This window comes from Phoca vitulina, unplaced genomic scaffold (genome assembly GCF_004348235.1).
Source record: "Phoca vitulina isolate PV1807 unplaced genomic scaffold, GSC_HSeal_1.0 scaffold7, whole genome shotgun sequence".
Lineage (NCBI taxonomy): Eukaryota > Metazoa > Chordata > Mammalia > Carnivora > Phocidae > Phoca > Phoca vitulina.
The window spans coordinates 59571238-59588626 of NW_022589710.1; the positions used below are offsets into that span (position 1 = coordinate 59571238).

At 36.3% G+C, this 17389-nt stretch overlaps 1 protein-coding gene across 2 annotated transcripts in view; it reads right to left on the reverse strand.

The window, feature by feature from the left end:
• Window positions 1–229: 229 nt before the first annotated feature.
• The window catches only part of PPP4R3A (protein phosphatase 4 regulatory subunit 3A), a 38053-nt gene continuing 20893 nt past the window's right edge, over window positions 230–17389 (reverse strand). Inside the window, exons 5-15 of one of the 2 annotated variants that reach the window (XM_032405796.1) lie at window positions 15166–15243; window positions 14969–15085; window positions 14238–14354; window positions 12298–12429; window positions 12094–12196; window positions 10729–10887; window positions 5549–5718; window positions 4311–4453; window positions 3380–3570; window positions 2552–2778; window positions 230–1481 (exon numbers count right to left, since the gene is read on the reverse strand). In XM_032405796.1, the coding sequence (XP_032261687.1) occupies window positions 1371–1481; window positions 2552–2778; window positions 3380–3570; window positions 4311–4453; window positions 5549–5718; window positions 10729–10887; window positions 12094–12196; window positions 12298–12429; window positions 14238–14354; window positions 14969–15085; window positions 15166–15243 (1548 nt within the window). In that variant the 3' untranslated portion in view covers window positions 230–1370. Of the gene's footprint in view, window positions 1482–2551; window positions 2779–3379; window positions 3571–4310; window positions 4454–5548; window positions 5719–10728; window positions 10888–12093; window positions 12197–12297; window positions 12430–14198; window positions 14355–14968; window positions 15086–15165; window positions 15244–17389 lie in introns of both variants that reach the window. The other variant, XM_032405795.1, reaches the window with a different exon arrangement.

Consider the following 17389-nt stretch of genomic DNA (forward strand, 5'->3'; position numbering starts at 1 on the left):
GCTTATTAAAAAAAAAGGGAATGTGACATTAAAGTATTTGTTTTCATTTCCTTAATTTTAGCACACCTAAGACCATAAAAAGAACCTATTTAAAAATACTGTTGTAACAAGGGAATTATCTGATGGTCCTTTGGCCAAGTATTTATTAGGAACCACCACTTACAACTCCAGCTGGTATTCCAAAGGGAGTGGTTAAAAAAAAAAAAAAAGAAACATACAACTAATACAATTTCTCTTACTCTTCACTTTTCTTTTTATTATTCAAAAGTCAAATGTTATTTTTAAATCATCCAGCCTCAATTTTGATTTAATGTACCGTCATTTTCCCAAGATATGAAATTTCAGAATCTCTTTGGAATACTAATTTCACGTTTCTAGGTTTAACAAAACTGTTGAAATTTTAAATTCCACTCTATTTCCCTGAATTCTCGACAGTTGCTGATGTAAATTTTAATATAAAATATTTAGTCACAAAATAGTATTGCTTTTGTATGCACATAGTTGTAAGATTACTTTGTTTTTGTCAATAAAAACTATACCATCTTTCATAAAACTCTAAACAAATTAAGAACTGTGATGTGAACAAAAATTACACATGGTAAAACAGGTACCAGCACAACGTTAGGTTATATTACATCAAAAAAAGTTTTAATGGTCCCAAATATATATACTCAACAACTAAGCATACACTCAGGGGAGAAAAAAAATCAAAAACAAAATGAAACAAAAAAAATTATGACACAAATGACCACATCTAGAATTCCACTCAATCTTTAATCAAGTAGGGACACATCCCCACTTTAAAAAAAAAAAAATCTGCAGTTTGAAGGGCAAAGGGAACAGATAAAAAAGAGGAAACTTTATATGCGCCCCTCCCCCAGAGGTTTTCCAAACCTGTTGTAGCGTGACTAAAATGTTGAGAACGTGTGATTTTAAAGGCAGGTCTCTTCATACAAAGAAACTGCTGGCATTCTTAACTGGAGAAGAATTACGGCACAAAAGCCTGTTCTTCTGAGTCTCAAACATGGTCCGAGAAATCATATTCTGATTGTAGCAACTGACCAGTCAATCCAGAGTTCCACTTACAAAACCCCTGCCCTGTTGGCTTTTTGTTTCCATTTCCTTCCCTGAGAAAAGGGCAATGTGTGGTCCAAGCTGGAGAGCTCAAAGGCTTAAGTCTTTCCCCTAAACGTATAGTATCCCCTCCTCCTGCTCCATTGAATTGGCACTTGATGAGCAGAAGTCAAGTGTGCGAGGCTGATCTGTTTCAGTCATTCACAAGAGACCACTGCTTTGTTGTGGATTTTGTAGGGGGGAGGGGTGGAGAACCAGTTTTCTCAAAAGGTACTGATCATAGGCCGTTGCCATTATTAGGACTCAAACTTTGCTTTCTTTGACAATGGTAGCGTGTCTTCCTTGTCTTCATCCTCATCATCATCTTCATCATCATCGGGATAATCTACCAGACCCACGAGGCCTCCCTGTTAAGAAAAATGTAGCTTCTAAAAAACCTTAACACTAGGTAAAGGATACAGATTCCCGCCCCCCCACCCCTATATACTAAATGTGGTTATTTCTGGATGGTGAGATTATATGCAACTGAAAGTCATTGTATTTTTCCTATATTTTCCGTAATAAAATTTTTAGTTTATAAATTTAGCAAATGAGCCAGGAGATAAAACCTTTTCAATTTAATAATTACTGTTTTTCTAAGACTTAACAATGCATTAGCAAAATCTTGAAAACTACAACAGACAGACTACTAGACGTAAGGGCAGACCGAGAAGTTAGGAAGGCGAGTCTGCCTTTCCTCCTGGCATCCTTTTATACCCCTGCCTTCGCCAGAAACCACTGTAGCTCTTCTGTGTGGGTGGGTGTGGAAAAATTCACCCTGCTCTGCCCTCAGCCCACACCTTCATTTTAACATGGATTCAATTCTTAGCCCTCAGGGGTCTCATGCTCATGTCAAAGTAAAAGGAACTGTGTATGGGGCACTCTATTCCTGGTTTAGATCAACCCATCCCAAATGCCAGTCTGTTAACTGCTAATCCAGGACAGTAGGAGGTAGTGAAAAGAATTGGTTTTTATTCTGAGATTATGTCTTGTCCACATTTTTGGTGTTAAAATTGTGATCCTTTCTTATGAAATGTTAATGATAGATGGTTAATTCTTTTTTATAAATCTTGCTTGACAAAACAGTGTTAGGAGTGTCCAGATATTGATCTTGCCTCCACACAAGTCTTTAGCTGGGTATTAATTGGGAAAGTTGGTAAAGAGTAACTTTAAAATTTCTGTAAATGTTCTGACACAAATCTGAACCTGAGTTCTAAAATGCAAATAACCATAATAATTCATTTAGCCTTTTGTGTTGGTTATAAAAACCTTTGAGAAATTGCTCAAGTTTTCCATACATACAGGTAGTAGTGGGAGAATTATTCTCTCTCGTTCAGAAAGGTTAGATCAGTTCCAAAAGACGGTAACCAAAGGAAATCTTAGTCACGATTACTGTTGAGAAAGGTGGTATGACACGGGCCTGGAAGTCAGAATGTACCTTGGTAGTAATAGCTGCCGTCTGAGATGTACTTTTAGGGACAGAGCCTGGAGATCCTGGGGATCCTGGGGATCCCGGGGAGCCTGGCGAACCAGGCAGATTGGTTGCAGGTGACTGGCTGGTGAGAGAAGTCTTGGTTCCACTAGAGAGGGAAAGCTTGAAACTTGGGCTCTGCCGACCAGAAAGATTCGTTTTCAGAAGCACCTCTTTTTCCTCACTTTCTTTTACTAAAAATAAGAATATTGTCAATAGTTGTCACCCATCCTCTTTTTTTAATCCCCCCAAATGAGGTGGCACTAAACCACAATTAACTAGCTCACTCCCTTGCTAGGGAAAAACACAAGTTCAGTTCACTACTGAGAAGGAATGAGACCTTCAGTATTCAGTGTCCCTCCCCTTCCTGAAATAAGGTATTTCTCCTGGGTCAAGTCAGATTAAGGAAATTTGGTCCAGGGGCGCCTGGGTGGCTCAGTCGTTAAGCGTCTGCCTTCGGCTCAGGTCATGATCCCAGGGTCCTGGGATCGAGCCCCGCATCGGGCTCCCTGCTCAGTAGGAAGCCTGCTTCTCCCTCTCCCACTCCCCCTGCTTGTGTCCCCTCTCTTGCTGTGTCTCTGTCAAATAAATAAATAAAAATCTTTAAAAAAAAAAAAAAAAAAAAGAAAATTTGGTCCATACTTTCACCCACAGCTATTAATTCACATTCTAGAAAGCAACAAAGTCTCTAAAATCTGTCATGACAAAGTAGATACTCCTCATTTTGTCAAGAAATACAGAATAAGCCTAGAATGGGAAAGCCACCATTTTCCCTTGCCCATCTTTTCAACATACATTTCTTCCTTTCCATGAATTTACTTATTGGATCCATAATATCATCATCATTTTTAGTTTTGTCAGATGGAGACACGACAGCTTCTCCATCTTCCATGTCATCTTCATCTGTGTTAAACCACATCTCTTCTTCATCTTCTAGTGTTCTGGCATCTCTTCGATATCTGTGATTCCTCAAAATGGAACGCATACTAGGAGTAAAGAGAAAAGAGAAGAAAGTAAATAGACTCGGGGTGCCTAGGTGGCTCAGTTGGTTAAGCGTCTGCCTTCAGCTTAGGTCATGATCTCAGGGTCCTGGGATCAAGTCCCTCATTGGGCTCCCAGCTCAGCAGGGAGTCTGCTTCTCCCTCTCCCCCACCGTGCTCTAGTAAATAAAATCTTAAAAAAAAAAGAGAGACTTATCCCAAGATACTCTTAGTCTTCAAATGGTGCTCCAAATTAGATCGTTTTAATAGATCAAGGAGATAAGAGATTTATATACAGAGAGGCTAATGAAGAACCAGACTTTTCATAGAACTAAACACTCCACCATTTCTAGTGTTAACTAGTGGAATCAAACTATTATGGAAACTGTACTATTATGGATCAGTTATTAAACTTGTTAACATCAGAAACGAACAAGTCCTAATTCATGGACTTTAAAATATACCTTATTTTGATTTTACTTTTGGACACATGAAGCCCCACTACCACGTTAAGTGGTTGGGTTTTCTTTTTCATTATCTAACTTAATATATGCCTGAGGAAGCGTCTACAGATCCTACTAACACCACACACACCTTCAGGAAAATATTCATATTGGCCATTACAGAAAGCTACAACCACTGCTCATCCCCTCCCCCAGCCAAGCCAAATAATACGAAACAAGCAAAAAGAGGCACCACCATACAACTTGAATGAATAAAAAAAAAAAAAAAATGTGGTAATTTACCTGTCAAGTTTGGGATTATCCTGCCTTTCTCTTTGTTGTTCAAATCTCAGTTTCAGTCCTTTAAATGTCTGTACATAATCTACATCTTCCAGTGCTTTCCAGTAATTTTCAATGACATGAGCAGTTAATGATTTTATATCTTCCTATAGAAAAGAATTATAATGAAAAATACGATAGGAAAAATGTTATTTTAGCAAGATAGGCTTAATCACAGGCAATTCATAAACCTGCCCCAAATAGTTTAACTTCACAAAATTATCAGCCAATCTTAGAGATAACAAAACAATGAAAATGGGCATAACTCACTACTCCATAGTCTCTGATTTGCTGTGTCTCAGAATTAACTATGGGTCTTCCTCACGTAAATGCCCAGGTCCCACCCCAGATGTCTTCTACTCAAGTAAGTGTGGGGGTGGGATCGGCACATCACAGGGAAGTGCTAGAGATGGACAGTGGGAATAGTTGCACAACAGTGTGAGTGTACTTAATGCCAAGGAATTGTACACTTACACTTAAAAAGGCAAATTTTACATGATAAACACTTTACCATAATTTTTTTAAAAAAGCATGCCACAGATAATTCTGACACACAGTTGTGGGAGAACCACAAGCCGACTACTATTATATTAGTAAAGAATCAAGTTTGTTATGAAATTGTTCTTAAAAAATACAGAGGGCATCAAGTTTGTTACGCAATTGTTCTGAAGGGGCGCCTGGGTGGCTCAGTCGTTAAGCGTCTGCCTTCGGCTCAGGTCATGATCCCAGGGTCCTGGGATCGAGCCCCACATTGGGCTCCCTGCTCTGTGGGAGGCCTGCTTCTCCCTCTCCCACTCCCCCTGCTTGTGATCCCTCTCTCGCTGTGTCTCTGTCAAAAAATAAAATCTTTAAAAAAAAAAAAGTTCTTAAAAAATATAGAGGACAAAGTCCAGTCAGAAAACCTCAGAGTTAAAAACAAAACAATAAAACCACATCAAATACTTTCTATCAACTGTCATTCTACTTTCTTAAAATGAGTGGCGTACCAGGACAGTGTTAGATCAGTTTTCATTCAAGCCATCCTACGAAGGATTCACAGCTGCCGAGAGATTGTTTTGGTTTTCATTACTTTGAACTGAATTCCTACAAGCTTCTTTTAAAAATTTTCTTCAAATATAATCTCAAATAAGCCAAAATACCAATAATGCATATTCAATATTCTCAAACAGTTAAAACCAACATTCCAACAATACAGAACCTACCACTCTAATAAATTCAAACATCTCTATAATGGCAGAGTTCATCAGATTGTAGCGGGATCCATTGTTGAGAAATGCTTTGACTACTGGTTCAAACAAAAAACTTTTCATTATGTAGCGGTTATAAAACTCATCTTTTAATCCAATAATCTTTCTCTTAAAACGAAGAGCACCTGAAACACAGAGGCATTATTGTTCAAATTACATACCATACTTCCATATTTTAGACTTATTAAAAAAGACCTGCTTAATAAATATAATTCTTCGTGCAGTGATATGTTACTGCTTCCAGAAGCATGAACCTAAAGATAAGGACTGCAAGAGGGTTATCAGAAAAACGTACCCTAGAAGTAGTGTATGTCATTATAGAACACAAGTCTTGGAGAGCCAGAAAAACTCTGGAATTTACTAGTGACCAAAATGTACTTTACATCTAAAATAAGAGCTAAAATAGGGCTAACATATGAATTAACTTCGTACAACTTAAGATGAGAAAATTATAAATATATCCTTTTACATACACCTTAAAAACAACAGAAAAACCATCGTTTTATTAGGGCAATCCACTGTATAATTTGATCATTATTTTTGGACACTCTTACTATTTTGCATTAGAGTTCTGGGTTTACGTTGGTTGGTTTGTGGATTGTTGAGAGAACTACTATAAACCCACAAAACTCTGCAAGACCCAAAACTTGCCTTCCCATAGTGTAGAAATAAATTTAGAGGATGTTGTGTTTAAAATGTGGTCCTCTATGCTTATTGCAGCGAGTATGCTTTTTAATTTTTTTTCCTAATTTTCCTTTTTACAATTAATTAGGCTTTAACTTACAGATTAAAAGGTATATTTACATCTTGAGGTATGGGGAGTTACTTAGTCACCATTCGTCAAGATCCAAATATACTCGACAGCTAGACAAAGCCCTCTTTACCTACATGGAGTTTGTCAGTAAGTTAATGCCCCACTTATTGTAAACAGTTCAAAAAAGCATACTCACTTCATGCAGTCACATCGTCTTCGGTTGGCAAGATTAAATATTGTGTTTGTATTTTGGTTTCTTTGGAGATCATGGAAGTGGCTCGTTAAATTGCCAATTTGTTATTAATCAAGTCCTTCATGAGCAGGTAGCCAGGCAACCATGGTGACACGGTTTCTGGGTGGGAAGGCAGAGGAGTAAAGCAGCTCAATGTTTCTTTAGTTGGCAGAAAAGAGGTCCACAAGTGAATGCCCAATTAGGTACAGTTGGCTATAAACTGCCTTAACAATGCAACTTATTTAAGAGTGTCTCTTTCTAAAGTGACACTCTGGGCAGGGAGTTTCAATATAATTTATAGAATAGTAATTGCATTTTTTTAAACTCTACTGAATTATTTTCAAATACATAACCATGGTCAAATAAGACATTTTAAACAGTAAGAGGCACCTGTGTGTTAAGTCAAAGTCTAACAAGGGTTTATCTTCCCAAAGCAGTGATTTTAGAGTTTGGTGTTTTGTAATGTCACTTGACGAAGTAACTAATGAGGCAGTTCCATTTGTTAGAATAGAAATCAATACTTCAGAGCTCAGGCCAAATGTGAAGTTTTTAGTAATTAAGGCAAGAGCTGTTATTTTAAGAGTTGGTACTCCAACTATGCAGGCTTCGTGGAGACTTGTGTCCTACCACAACACACACTAGCTGAACCCTGTGGGCCGCATGCAATTCCTAGGTAAGTGAAAACAACCTCCCTTCCTAGAATTCACTAAGACCAAGGTATGCAGTGGCCCCACTATCTCCTCCAGAGCAGTTCTGTCCAGAAACTGCCAGTGTAGACAGAGATGGTTCTAACGGTCTTTGTTTTGCTCCTCATTTCCGCGAATTTGCCCCATTTATATCCAGAACTGGGTTATTTCCATTCAAATCCCTCTCCCAAAAGAAACCTGCATCGAGAATAGCCAACCACTACTTGCTGCTGAATAAAAGTTGCTTTCAAAAATTTACCAGCGAGCTCTATGAAGTCCAACTGCTCAAAGGAAATTAGAGAAAGCCTGTGGGACAGGTCACATTGGCAGAACTGTAGGACTTCCAATGTAAAGTGCACTCTGCTTCCCTTCTTATCTCTAACCTTCATTAACATGTCAGGAATCTCTGGTGCTTTGTTTCAATCATCTCTAAAACAAATAATTCATCTTTACATTAACACAACATGAGATTTCATGTCACAAGTTGAGACTTTTTGCCTCATATGTAACTTATGATGGCTGAATAAAAGCATCTACAATAAAATTTTTATTTCATTCCTGTCATAGATTTCCATATTTTTAACAAAAGGCTAGACAACATGAATCGTGAAAGGCCAAGGAAAGAAATAAGACTGCTAAAACTGGCATATGTATATATCTAAGCTTATAAAGACCTACATTTTGAAAGGATTGCTGGTCTCACCTGTGGACCTGATTTGTTGTCTTTCAATAGGATAAAAGCATTCTAATAAGCATCAGATATAAAAAAGGAGACGTTCTGTAAGTCCCCAAACTGTTTAGATTTAACCACTCATCTTTTTTCCTTACAATTGGGCATCTAAACTTACTTATGAAACCCTCCCTTAAACACTGTACCTAACATTTTCAGTGTATAATCTTAGAAGACTGAAAATATCCTAAATCTCCCACTTAGCTCTCTTAAAAATACTTGATCAAAAACTCTCTTACAGTCAGTCCTAGAGTGCTCATTCCTAATGACTGGCATCTTCTTCCACAAACTACTCATGTTCTCAATCTGGGAAGACAGCCACATAGAATCATTTAAGAGTCAGCATTTTCCAAACTGAGTTATCGTTAAACCAAACAATAATAAAACGTAACTAAAATTGTGCTAACATGCTTAGTTTCCTACAATATAAACCTTCCTTATAAAGTATATCTTCATAGTTGTCATTAAATTGTTGAGAAAATTTCTTTATAATACTGCAAGCAAAATAACGAGATGAACTGAACTGAAAAGCCTTTTCCTTCCCTGCACTCTCCTACTGGATTCGTGTGTTCTCCCTACACCAAACCGTTACCACGCGGCGCGTTTCCCACATCTGTATGTCAGCCGTGCCTTCAACCAAGAAGGTCACGTTCTCCCAGGACCAAGACAACCCAATTTACCTCTCTTGTGAAATTTTCCTGATCTGACTCATTCGTGTAGGAATAAATTACTGCCACTATGCTTCCAAACACACCTCAATATAGTACTTTTGACATTTTGATTTTTCCATGACTATAATGAACTCAAAACCCCTTGATAGCTGAGTCTGGGTCTTAATGGTCTGTGTTTTCCTTGTAATTTCCGGTATCTAGCATCTTCATCAAATCTAAGATGCCCCTGACTGCAAAAAACTTTCTCTACCACTAAAAAAAACCAACAGAACTATCAATTACAATGACATGCCATTAATGTAAGACTCACCTTGATCTGAGAGACGATAAATGTCTAAAATGCAGAGTTTAGCAATAATCGTGCCTCGGATAAACCTCATTGGCTACAATACTGCTTAAAACTGATAAAATATGGTAGCATGTGTTTAATACATTTATCGAAATAAAACTGATTAACTTACTCATTTAGTTTTTCCATTCTGTCCTAACCTCTCTTTCCCACACTTGAACAAAAACTTTGTGTTGACATGAAAGAAATGTTACGAACTCCCTCTCAACATGGGGCTCTCTTTTGCTGTAGTAGGTGTATAAGAAAAATGAATATGAGCTTAAAAGCTCTTCTTTTGCAAATGCTAAGCTCATGAATATTAATATAGTAGAACCAAATAATCCATTCATTTTTGCTGTCCTTAGCAGTCTAGGTTAATGCCACAAAATGCTCCCTGTTACTTTTGGCTGAAAAAGATTACTAAGGTAACATCAGAGTTCCTGGACAAGCAACAGAAAAGTAACTGCACTAAATATCTGAAAGTTGGAAAATGAAAATATACCATGAAGACACGTATTCTCAGTCCATCCCACAGTGTATACATTAGCCAGAAAAACTAAGACAACTATAACTGTTACCCTGATGGAAAGTTTAATGATTTTAGAAGGATACCTATTTCTAATATTAAAGATAAAATACTGTAGAGCAAATCAACATCAGAAACATCCTTATAAACCATGTTTTTCTAATTTTAGGATATTAGCAAAAATGGATATATATGGTTCAGGCCTCTGAACAGTGAATGATTGTGATGCCATCAAACAACCAAACTTACCTACAGAAACCAAAAGACAGAAGTTACCAGCAGACATATTTTATTGAGCCTCTAAGGTACCCCCAAACTTGGTCTGTCGACTTACCAAAGAAGGCTGGCTGCTGTGCTCAAGAATATTCTTAAATAACCTATTTCCAATTCTGAAACATGTTTTACTTCAACAAACTAGGGCCTTAAGAACACAGTTAATTTTTGAAAAGAATACATAACCAAGAACATATCTGTTGCTCTAAGAGTTGACCAACTTTACCCATAAATATGGTTTACATGTACACATTTTAGGCTTCATAGGCCACATATGGCCTCTACTTGTTTTTTGTATTTTTTTTTAAACAACCCTTTAAGAAACCTAAAAACTACTTTTCAGCTTGCAGGTCGTGTAAAGAGCGCAGGGTAGATCTGGTCACTTCTGAAGTTTGGCACCCTTGCTCTTAAAATATCTGAGGTAACAAAATGTTTTATGTCAAATGTATCTCAATAGGGTGGAGAAAAAATACTTGTGCAATTAATGAATGGACCATCTACAGACACTTGTGCTGGGCATTCTAACTCCCAATGTGTTTTAGCAACTCAGTGCCATTAGCTACAGATTTTCCAAATTACAAAAATGTTCTTCATGATTTAATAAGATTCACAAGAATTCCTAATTTGTAATGAGGAAGGCAGTACTAAAAACGTAACTGAGGTAAAATGATCTTAGGTGCCATTTTAATAGTGGAATAGAATACCTCACATATTTTGTGGATACACACTGAGCCCTTTGCTGTATGTGGGGAAAGATGCAAATGAGGAAAATTATCTCCAACTCTGGCAAAACTATGTAATTGGTGTAGTTTCCTGTTAGAATCTAGGTCTCCTTGACCTGAAATCAGTGATCTTTTCTTCTCAGGTAATAAGACCCAAAGGTACCAACAACATGATAAGATATAGATAATAATTCTATCGGAAGCAACACTTACATAATGCCAAGAAAGCATGCTTGGAGGCCATAAGAACCAGCACTCTCCGGAGGATGTCCTTATTAATAATGTAGTTCTTTATGTGGTAGGTATGGTGCTCCACACAAAATGTTAACAATTCCAGTACAAGTGCCAACAACTGGGCAGTCTGAAAATCATCTAAAAACAAAACACAATTTAATGACTAATATTCTTTCCCTTTCTAAATTTAAGTATCCAAATTCCAACCAAGTAAAATCCTTTCTGTTGACCCAAAATTTTAAACTTAAGGAAAGGGGAACAAACACTGAATCCCTACCACGTGCCCCAAGAACTGTGCTTTACATTTTCTTAACTCTGACAAATTAGTTTCACAAAACCCAAGTCTGAATAATAAGGCAGAGCTGGGACACCAATCTATTAGATCTGCTTTATTCCCAAGTGCAAAAATGCTCTACCGTGTCTTAACACAGCCCTCGTAAGATGTACACACAGCGTAGGAGATCCGGAAAGATCCCATCTGGTCTTTGGTGGAATTACTCTCTCTCTGCTCTTATGATTCCAATGTCCTTTATTATATAGAATGAATCCACACTGGATTATAATTATTGGCTTACTTTTCTTCCTCACCAGGCAGTAAGCCTCTGGAAGTATTGTACTCACTTTTTTATTCCCCCCATTTAGCCCCTAAAGATTACAGCACAGTACCTTCCAGACAATGAGTTTTTTTTTTGTTTTTTAATAAACGTTTGAAGAACTAAATATATGTGTTTGAAAGGAGCCTCAAGCTTTACCTAATATGAATAAAGTAGACAGGAAAAATGAGTATCACGTTTCCAAGACGTGATTCTAGATCACAAAAAAGGGTAAATTTAACATTTACTTTCTAAGTGCTGTCTTAAGTTATGCTATACTGATAATTCATATGGCAAAATAATATTCTTGAAATGTCAACAGGAGATTTCCCATTGAAGACCCTAAAACTACCTTCTGAATTAAACACACACTATGCAAGCTAAAGCTAAAGGAATAAAATGCAGAAATAAGAATAATCCTTAACCTATGAATAATCCTCAATGCAAAAGAAAGGTTAACAGTAAGCAGCTTTCCTCTACACATCTGGAGTACAAATAACTAAAATTTTTTCACAATTACTTCCATTTATTTAACCTGTGTAAATACTGCTTTAACAGAAAATTGTTTTTAAATTCTAAAAGCAACAATTATCTCCATGTTTACATTTTTTATCTCCAATTATAGCACTTTAAATTCTACCTTGAACACCTTTTTTGAAAATATATTATTACACCTCTGTGTTAACCAAATCAACTCTGAGTTTTAGAATTCAAGAACAAAGAACCTTACTACCAACCTGCAATATCTTACCTTTGCTAGGTTTATCTTCTGTTGTATTTGCCAGTAAGGGAGCAGTGAGGACATGCATACAGTGCTTGTAAAAGAAACCCAGAAATTCAGTCTTCTCTGTTTTCTAAGGAATCAAAAACACTTCCATGAATTTTAACTGCACTGGTTCCTACCAGTAATAAACAACATACTAGTATGAAAAAGAGAAAAATGCCCGTGGCTTACATTGGCAGTAGCTAACATGTTTTCTGGGTCAACTAAAGTTCGAAGCAGGCCCATAAGTTGGACTGCTCCTCCAAGTTCAGGGTCTGTATCACAAATCATATGTTCTATAATGAGGTTGATGAGCAAAATATCCTGGTGAGAAAAGTACACACAATAAGGATCACTTACTATGAGAATGGAAAAGCACATACTATGACATGTTACAGCATTATACCTAGCTCTAGCTGTCTTGTTAACTGCAATCAAAATGAAACGACCAATTTCTTTAATAGGATATATGGCAGTGTTTCCCTAAAGTGTGGTACAGGCACATTTACTCTTAAGTAATACAGAAAAGAAAGTTTCTTTCTCTACTATCTTTAAGTCCCTTTGATTAAAGCAAAAACTAGCTTTGTTCGGTGCTAATCTTTACACCTCTTGATAACAAAATCTCCCTTCTGAAGAAAGCTAACGGACCTTCAGTTTAATAGAATATTTAGCTAGAATTTACGCCATTGTTCTACTTTCACTGCATTTCTATAGAGTCCTTCTATTTATGGCATGGCAAATAAGATCTGTATTTGTTCTCCATTTATGGAAATGATACATAGTTTCCATTTAAAGTAAATTTAATTGGTACCCAAATGTGTGAAATTAGGGGCAACAAGATTATGGTACTTAGCACAGAGAACAAATCTGTTACATAGATGCCAAATGTCATTGAAAATTGATTACTAGTTTGCCTGAGGCTCTATGACTGGTGTTCCTGACCCAAGGAGTAACTACAAACAGAAAGGGATGCAGTGAGGAAATCTCTGCTTTGTCTGTATACGCAGTGGTAGGATGGACCTAAAGACTGAGACTGGGAATCCAGAGGCCTACTGCATGTGAGCGAAGTACATCACTGTATGTGCAACTAGTGGATTTCAGGGCCAGCAAGAATAGCCTTTATTTTAAATTAATACCAGTATTTTGGTTTTCTGGATAAGACTATTTTATTAAAGAAAAATGTGACATAATATTCAACAGTTCAAACTGGTACTTTTCCACACTTATCCTGGCCATTAAAAAAACAAAACACCCAAAAACCTTAAATACAGAAGTTACTAGGCATTCCACTTCACTTTGACATAACACATTAAGATTTTTTTAAAGGCAGAAGTCTATTTTCTCATTTTGTAAAAATACAGTAGGAATTGTGCATAGATTTTTTTTTTCCTAAGAGGATTCCCCCCTCCCCTTTTAAGATGCAGTTGAGGGCAAAATATATCAGTTTATTCTTAAAAGTTACTTGTAAGATTTTGGGGGAAGGAAGGAAAAAAAAAATCGGTATCATTGGTTTAATGTTCTACAACAGAGGAGCACACACATCTGGGGCTGCTGCACATGCCATGTACCATAAACGCCAGGAGCGCCCTTCACGTTATCAGGAAAGATTCCCTCACTTACTTTAAAACTGATGTGTGTGTATGAACAAGACAACAGCTTGTTCCTTATGGTTAGGCAGTAAAGAAAGTACCCTAAACACTTTTCCAAGGGACTGTGTTTCATTCCTTCATTCTTGGTGATTTTGAGAATCTATCCCTAGCAAAGTCAATGTTTTCCTAGGGAAGTTACTTATAATTCCACATATAGAACAACTTATTGATTAAATGATTAAAACAAGACAACGTCTCAAGTTAATGACAGAATTAAGAAACGTGATCTCAGAAGCTTAAAAAGACACAGCTGAACATTAACAACTGCTGTTAAGACACAATCTGTAAACTGAGATAGGAGCCAATTTAGGGAAAAATAAGCCATTTGACATTCTGGCTACACTTTCCCCAAATATCAGCTATTTAAATCTAAAAAAATAAATAATAAATACAGTTATAGCTCCCCATGTATAAATACTTACTGTTAGTGCAAATAATATTTACCTTGTTGGTTATTTTTTGCTCTGTTAACTTCTTACTTACATCATCATTCTGTTGTGCCTCCTGCATGACAAACTCTCGTACCATGGATGGATTATATTCAACCAAGTATGAGAATATATCAGTAGCAGCACTTCGCACCTGTGTATCATCCATGCCCTGCAGATAAAAAGCACTTATTTCTCCTACAATTATAAAAATACGGACCTTATAGCTATGTAAATCCAAAATCTAACAAATTGTAAGAAAACAGTGCAGTAAGAGAGGTGAAGGAAGTCTGGCATATAAAACTTGTTCAATGAATAAAGTTACTTTCTTTTATTCTTGTTTACTTCCCTTAACATTTCAACAGGCTGCAAAATTAACAATTTATTATTAAAAGTATGGAAAATCCCTCTGAATATTCTTTCAGTAATGTGTAAGGACTCTCTAATATACTAGAATTTTACAGCTTTTTTACTTTATGTAATACACAGCTAATATTAAATACTGGCTATAGTCAAACACTTCCACTGCACATTACATAAAAATATACTTTTGTGCATTAAAAATATAATGGTAATTGGGGCGCCCAGCTGGCTCGTACAGTTAAGTGGCTGAATTTGGCTCAGGTCACAATCTCAGGGTCCTGGCTCAGCAGGGAGTCTGCTTTTCCCTCTCCCTCTGTGCCCCTCCCCCTGCTCGTGCTATCAAATAACTAAAATCTTAAAAAATAAAAATTTAAAAATTAAAAATATGTAATGGTAATTAAATATTAGGAGAAACAAACTTACAAGGATGACTTCTAAAGCTGGTAATATGCCCATATTTGACAAAGTCTTGAAAAAAGCATCTCTGTTTTGAGGTTGTAGCGTTTGGGAAAACGCACAAAATTCTTTTAAAAAGTTAACCTAAAATAAGGAAAAGGACAGGTGAATATATTAAAGATCTGTTTTAGCTTTGTGCCTTTCCTAAGTATCAAATTTCTTACCAATTCCTGTCTTTTTTCCTCATCTGTTGCTTCATCTGTTAGTTGTGCAAACAAATCTGTCAGAAATTTTTCATCCTCCTGTTAAATCAAAGGATAAATTTATGCTAATGGTAAGAGTATATTAAAACATAATTTTCAGATACTGTAGAATATAAATTGCACTAACTTAGGAAAAAGGAAAGATGGTACTGGCAATGGTGTTTTTTTTAAAAGAGAGAAGGAATAACCAAACTATTAAAGAATAAACTGGGGATTTATATAGGAAGATTATTCTTTATATTTTGGCAAGGCCTGATTTCCTAAGTTTATTTAAGGGCCACACTGTGAGTGTAGTAGGCTTTGTGGACCATATGGTCTCTACCACAACTATTCAGCTCTGTTATTACAGTAGGAAATAGCCATAGACAATATGCAAATGAGTGTGGCTATGTTCAAATAAAACTTTATTTATAAAAACAGATATGGGCCATAGTTTGCAAACCCCTCATTTGCAGAGTTTTAAAATCTTACCTTTAGAGGTTAAGGTTCTACAACCTCTCAAATGAAGGTGAAAATTAAGATAAAGCTTTCATGTTTTAAAGACACAGAAAATGATTCAGTTATTTAAAAAGGTAAATGCAGAGCTTTAAAAGAAACACTTATTATCTGACGATATCCCATACAGACACACAGAATTTAATATGCATTATTTCAAAAAAGATTAAAGAGGTTCTCTCCTAGGATACTAATCTGGGTAAGTCAGTACAGAACTTGGAAAGAACCTCAGATGTTATCTTACCTCATTTTATAATTGAGACAGATTAAGAAATTTACCCAAAGACCAACCACAGGAGGTGGCAGAGACCTTCCTGATAACCTGTTCAAAAGTTTTTCCATCACTATTTTTAACTAAGACGGTGTTATACTTTAATTCCATACTATCTCAGCTAGTACTAGATTCAGCACTACTTCAGCCCTACAGACATGCCTAAGTCTAAATATATCTACATAGGTATAAATGTATGTATGTGTAATCTCCCATTAGATTATAAACTCCATATTCACTGTTGCAGATTCTTAGGAAATATTTTCTGTGATATTAAATTGGTTATTCCTACTTTTACTTTTTCTAAAATGTACAAAACATGCCATACTTCAGATGGCATGTAACTTCAAGATGCAGCCCAGATCTAATATATCCCACCAACTGGAAATCAAATGATAGTCTCTGAACTGCTGCATTTGGGGGTACAGAAGTTGAGAGAATAAAAATGTTTAAGAAAAAAAAAAAGGAATGTTTAATAGTATTATGTACAGAGCAGTTAATAGTAAAGGGAGGGTACGACTGTGTACACAAGGGGGGGGTAAGAACCTGCTTTAAATTATATCTCAATCACCCGTTGTCACAAAATTTCTAAAATTCTCTTTCCTTCATAGCAGCACTCTGGATATAAGTATTTGTATCAAGAGCAACAGAACTACAGCATTGGCAGCCAGGCTTTTACAAAGCATGATGTCAGGAGATAAAGACTTAACAACTTGAAATTATTCATACTTAATGAGTAAAACTGGCATTTCACAGGTATGAAGACAAGACACACAAGTGACAAATCCCTGCATTAACGAAATGAGAATCATGTGGAGCTAAAGGACATGACCTCCATGGAGCTAAAGATGCACTCAGGACTATCCAAGGAAACCAGAAATCAAAAGTGAACCAGAACAGGCTCTACTAGGTAGTCAGTAAAAAGGAGATTCTTATCAAAGAACAAATAAAAATTGGTACCGAAACCTTCTCCCTCCTCCATTATCGATCACAATACACTGTATAGAGATCACTATTGTCCTTACCAGACTGTATTGCCTATGTTATTTGTTTACATGTCTGTCGTAAATGAATGGGAAGCACATCAAATTGGTCAACATGAACTGGAATTATTCCTAGCTCCAGGACAGCAGTGTAGGTAAAACTGATTTTTCTATTTGAATTCATGTTTTGTTTTTTTAAGATGTCAAAGGTAGGGACTCTGAAAATACAGTAATTTTCTAAAAGGGAATAACCATACAAATTAAACTTATTACTTTATTCATTATGTGCTACCAAACAGCTCTGACATTTGCCTCCTTTTTTATTTAACAAATCCAGGTTTCAAATAATTATTTTACTTGTAGATCTGAGGAAAGGTCTTAAGTCTTCCAAGTCATATCATCTATGTGTTACTCTTCCAATATCATGGGCATCAAA